General features: G+C 46.5%; 1 protein-coding gene across 1 annotated transcript; it reads left to right on the top strand.

Moving 5' to 3' along the window:
• Positions 1–189: 189 nt before the first annotated feature.
• Positions 190–2730, top strand: LOC108491557 (leukocyte immunoglobulin-like receptor subfamily B member 3A; the record flags this gene model as incomplete). The annotated part of the gene is made up of 6 exons (XM_017801987.2): positions 190–303; positions 598–676; positions 755–792; positions 1020–1072; positions 2116–2268; positions 2349–2730. Coding segments are annotated over 6 exons (548 nt in total), but the record flags the coding sequence as incomplete, so codon positions are not given.
• Between the last annotated feature and the right edge of the window lie 2378 nt (positions 2731–5108).

Genomic DNA, 5108 nt, shown 5'->3' with positions numbered 1-5108 from the left:
CCAGGGTCTCAGATCTGGTGGAGAACAAGGCTGGAAGTCAGTCTGCCTAGATGAAATCCAACTCTGTGTCTTTCACCTGTGTGACCCAGGGCAGGTGCTGAATAAAAAATCCTAGCATGGACTTGGCACACATTAGGTGGTCAAGTCAGCTATCATTGCTCCTGACACATGAAGTCACTTATGCCACAGGACTGGGAAGTTACCGGATGATTCTGATCGGGGTCTCAGTGGTCTTCTTCCTGCTCTTCCTTCTCATCTTCCTTTTTCTCCGATGGAGATGTCAGGACAAATGCAGGACAGAAGGTGAGTAGGATGTGGGTGTCCAGAGTCTAAGGAGGTGGAGGGCTCCCCTGTGGACCATCCAAGCAGGGGTTCAGAGCACCATCCAGACTGGGGCAAGAAAGCTCAGAAATACTTCCCCAGAATGTCATATCAGAAACACATGATCTCAGTACATGTGCAAGAGTCTGGTGTTCTGCTAGCTGCTCATCTGGAACATTTGCACACTTACCCCCTTGTGGCATAAGTTCCTTTTCTTCCCTGAAAGTTCTAGGAGAAGGGTTTCCCACCCCTAGCTGAGACTCCCCTCTCTTTCAGTCCAGAGTGAAATCACTGACATACAACTTCCTGAAGACTCTGAGGAGCCAGTGCCCAGGGAGAGAGGTCCTCAGAAGAGGTAATTCAAGCCCAGTCACCCAGATGCCCACTTGTCTGCCACTCCTCACCACCAGCTCATGCCCCTTTGTGCCCTCAGATCCTGCCCAGCTACTGCCATCAAGAAAGAAATCAAGTGTGAGAGAAGAGGGCCCTGGGGATGGAGACACCTGAGGTCTTGGCAACACAGGGGTGGAGGGGAGAGGCTGTGGTCAGGGCTCAGTGGGAATGAACTCTTCCTATAGACTGGGGGCACCACAACGCTTCCTGCCTCTGTCCCCACGTGGGGCATCAGAGGGATCTAAGGACCTGAACAATCCCAGGACTTTGGCTAGGAGACAACTCTCTTGTTCTTTCCACATCAGATGCTTCTCTGAAGATCCCACAGCCAAAGTCCAGCATGGAGCTGTACAGTCTGGTGAGACCCTGTCCCAGTTGACAGTGCTGTAACCCTTCCAGCCCAATTTGGTCCAGGGTCCTTCTCTGTCCTCCCCTCTCTCAGCCCTCAGTCACATCCACCGCTGATCCCTTCCTTTCAGAAGCACCTGTCACTTTCTATGAGAACCCCATTCCATCTTGGTTTTCCTGGAACCACATGTCCCTTCTCTATCTCTTTAGCTCCTCAGCATCTCTCTAGCTGTTACCATGTTCCCAGTGTCTCAGAAGGACACCTGAGAGGCTGCAGCTACAGCTCAGTGGTAGAGGGATTATCTTCCATGTACAAGGCTCTGGGTTTGATATCCTGCACTGAGAACAGAACCAGAAGGACAAATTAATAAATTAGACCCTGTGAACCTGCCCCAGCCACACACAGGGACTCCCTCTTTTTCTGTGCTTTTCTTTACTTATGTATTTGTGTGTGTGTGCACACGTGTGGAGGGCCAAGATTGGCATTGGGTGACTTTCTCAATCCTCTCTACCTTATTTTTGAGACAGATTTCCCACTGAACCTAGAGCTTGTTGATTTGCCTAGAGCACCTGGTCAGCAAGCCCCAGGCGTCCCCTGTCTCTCCCTCTCCAGTGCTAGGTTCACAGACTTGCCTAGACATTACATGGCAGGGTGCTGGGGATCGAACTCCAGTCCTCATTCTTGTCAGCAACCATATTATTGGCTGAGCCATCGCCCAGACCCTGGAGAGAAAGGGGAAGTAGAGCAGACAGGGCCAGTGTGAATCACCAGGGCTCTCACAGGTGTCTTCCCAGATAGGAAGGAGACACTGCAGGCAATTAGGTCCTGGGGCAGGAGCAGGTTTTCTCAGGAGTTGGGTTGTGTTACTGGAGATCAGAGTTGAAAAAGGGAGCTGACAGATACCTCAGGTCTCAGGAAGCCCCTGAAGACACATTAGGTATGCTATAGTCTGATTTAAATGTCTAAAGCAGTACTCTGGACACCCTGTAGAATCTGACTGGCAAGAGCTCAGGGGAACCAAGAGACATTGTCTCACTGTCTCCCTTCTGCAGAACCCACCTAATGAAGACCCCCTGAAAGAGATGTACACCCAGGGCAAACCCTCCAGGCTCGGGAGGGCAGGGGCCACCTCTCCTCCTTCTACCTTGTCAAGTGAATTACTGAACTCAAAGAACAGGGAGTCGAAGACAGAGATGAACAGAGAGGTGAGTCTTGTCCTCCCCAGGCCCCAGGCTCCCAAATCCATGCTAAGAACTTACCTTCTTCTCACCTTCTTTGACCCCAGGCTTCTGTGTCTGAGGGTCCTCAGCATGTGTCCTATGCTCACCTGTGTATCATGACACCAGGAAAGGCACAGCTGAGCCTCCTGCCTCCCAGTCCAAAAAGTGAAAGATGAGACCAGGCAGCCCTGTGCTCTGGTGTCCCTGAGCCCAAGAAGACATTGAACCCACATCTCATGGAGAGTCACTCAAGGACACCTGAGAGACAGGGTCTGCCCTGAGTGGACAGCGACCTTTCAGAACCCACCTGTCTCCAGGAGATTCTGGGAATTTTGTGGTCTCCATTTTATTGTTCAGTAGAGATACTAGTGTTTCTGAATTTTGTAAATAAAGCCAAAGACTTGTCACTAATCAAAGAATGAAATGAGAAAAAGAAAAGTAGATTAAGAGAAGGTTTTTTTTAACATGACTGTATTGTCAATCATCCTTCAATAAAACTAAAACTTGAATGATAATAAAACGTGGAACATCTATCCATGAAATGAAAATTCAGAACCATAACTAAATAAATAAGAAAATAGATCATGGCCTCATAATCATACTGATAATTCAGAAGAAAAACATCCTATTCTAAATAAAGGAATGGAAAAGGAAATGATGTATAAACAGATGCCATGAGCTACAATCATGATATTACAGGACAGTAATTACAATTAGTCATGTGGCTGAGGCAGGGGGCTCACAGCTTCTAGGCCAACATGGTCTAAATAGAGTGTTCAAGGAAAGCATGTGGGACTTTGAAGAACATCTCAAAATCAAAATCAGAAGGCACTTGAAGATATATCTCAGTGGTTGAGCACTTCCCTGGCACATGAATAAATAACATGAAAGGAAAGAGAGAGATAGAGAGAGATAGAGAGAGAGTGAGAGAGCAAGAGAGCAAAAGAGAGAGAGAGAGAAACTATTAAATGCAAGAACTAACGGTTTATGTGGACACACCCAGGAATGTTGTCACGGGATCACATACTAGTTCTGATTTGTAATTTTTCAGGAACATCTACACAGACTTCTATGCTGGCTGAAAATACTTTGATTTATTACAGAAAAATAGCATACACGTGGTCTTTTCCCCACATTCGTAACAGCGTTTTTCTTAATTTATTGCATTTTATAGTGTAAACAGAAGGGGATTCACTGTGATATTTTCATGAATGATGTCACCAAACGTGGTTCATATTCAACAACTTCCTGCTGTCCTCTCTGTCCCTATTTGTTCCGGATGCTGGTCCCCTCCTTCCACACTAATAGTCCCCTTTCCTCTAGTATCATGTACACATGCATTTCATTCTAAATTGCACATAGGAGAAACATGGAACTATTGTATTTTATTATCTGTTACCCTTTCCAGTTTCTCCTCCTGTCAGCATGCTTCATCATCACAACTGGCTCTCCTTGGACTTTCTTATCACATATATGTATTTTTAAATCTTGGTTATTTTTATGAGAAAATACACATCAGTTTTCATTTTCCTGATGAATACAAGTGCCTCGATCACAGTCCACCTTCACCCTCACTGGTCACCTTCCTCCTTCCCGCCTCTCTGCTCTCAATGAAAACAGCCCCACTTTGGCTACCATGTACGATATCTCTAGTTCATTTTTCCAAAGGAAGTCACTTCATTCTTCTTAAACCTGGATAAAACCCCATATGACCAATTTTCCTCATCACTCATCTGCTGATAGACACTGAGACTATTCGGTATATTCACTACTGGGAATAGTGCAGCAATAAACATGGTCTGCAAGTACCTCCATGGGCTACCATGTAGAATGGGAAAGCTGTATCACAGGGGAACTCTTTGTTTACTGAGGAATCTCCACACTGATTTCCCCAGTGTCCACAAATTTTCCATCATAATTAGCAATAAATACACAAGGGTTCCTGTTCTAAACATTTCACTGTGATTACTCTTGTTAGTTATCTCTATGCTGCCCCTCTTAGTGGCGAAGAGATGGGGTTGTGAATACGAACTTTTGCCTCCATCCCTGCCTAGCAGTGCTGCTCTTCTCACAGCAGCAGGACCACGTTGATTCTTACAGATTTTCCACCGACATAAAGAGACATCTCAGAATACATTCATTGTGCAGAAGACCCTGGACATGGGGACCGAGCACCTTGGTTGGGTTTGATTTATCAAAGCAACTGAAACATCAAACTCCCCAACCCCTCACAGTCTGTGCTGCCCTCTGCTCAGGCTTCAGACCTGCATGTCACAGTGTGGCCTCGCCCCAAGGACTCAGTTCATTTGCACTGCTATTCAGTCTTTTTAATTTTTCAGGTTCACATACAAAGCAGTGGTTTCACTTTGGCATCTCAGTACATGTGTTTCATTAAGCTCTGTAGTGACTAAGACTGAAGGCCACAACTGGCCAAATTGCAGAGAGTAAGAGGCCACAGATGTCTGTCCCAGGACAAGACATCATATGAAACATCAGCCACCCGGGGCTCAGCGACAGTGTGGAAGTGGGGCCAGAAGGACTGTAGGGGCAGGTGCATGATCACAAGGAAACGGAGTCTTCCAGGTGTTCGGGAACTTGTTCTTAATAGCTAACTTACCACAATGGTGACAGCATTCACAAGACTCATGCACTCTTAATCAGGCAAAAACCTAGCAGAGAACTGGGGAAATGTACAGGAGGCCTCGACCTTAGCCGAGGAACTACTGGCAGATGATCAATGCTCAGTGAGGGAGAGTATGCCTTGTTTAGGAGAGTGATGCTAGATGGCTGACCAGACTCCAGTGACTGAACTCACACCAAGGGAC

Source organism: Nannospalax galili, unplaced genomic scaffold, assembly GCF_000622305.1.
Source record: "Nannospalax galili isolate Female #2095 unplaced genomic scaffold, S.galili_v1.0 scaffold2824, whole genome shotgun sequence".
NCBI lineage: Eukaryota > Metazoa > Chordata > Mammalia > Rodentia > Spalacidae > Nannospalax > Nannospalax galili.
The sequence above is the reverse complement of the archived record's forward strand: the minus strand, read 5'-3'. Positions and strand labels throughout refer to the sequence as shown.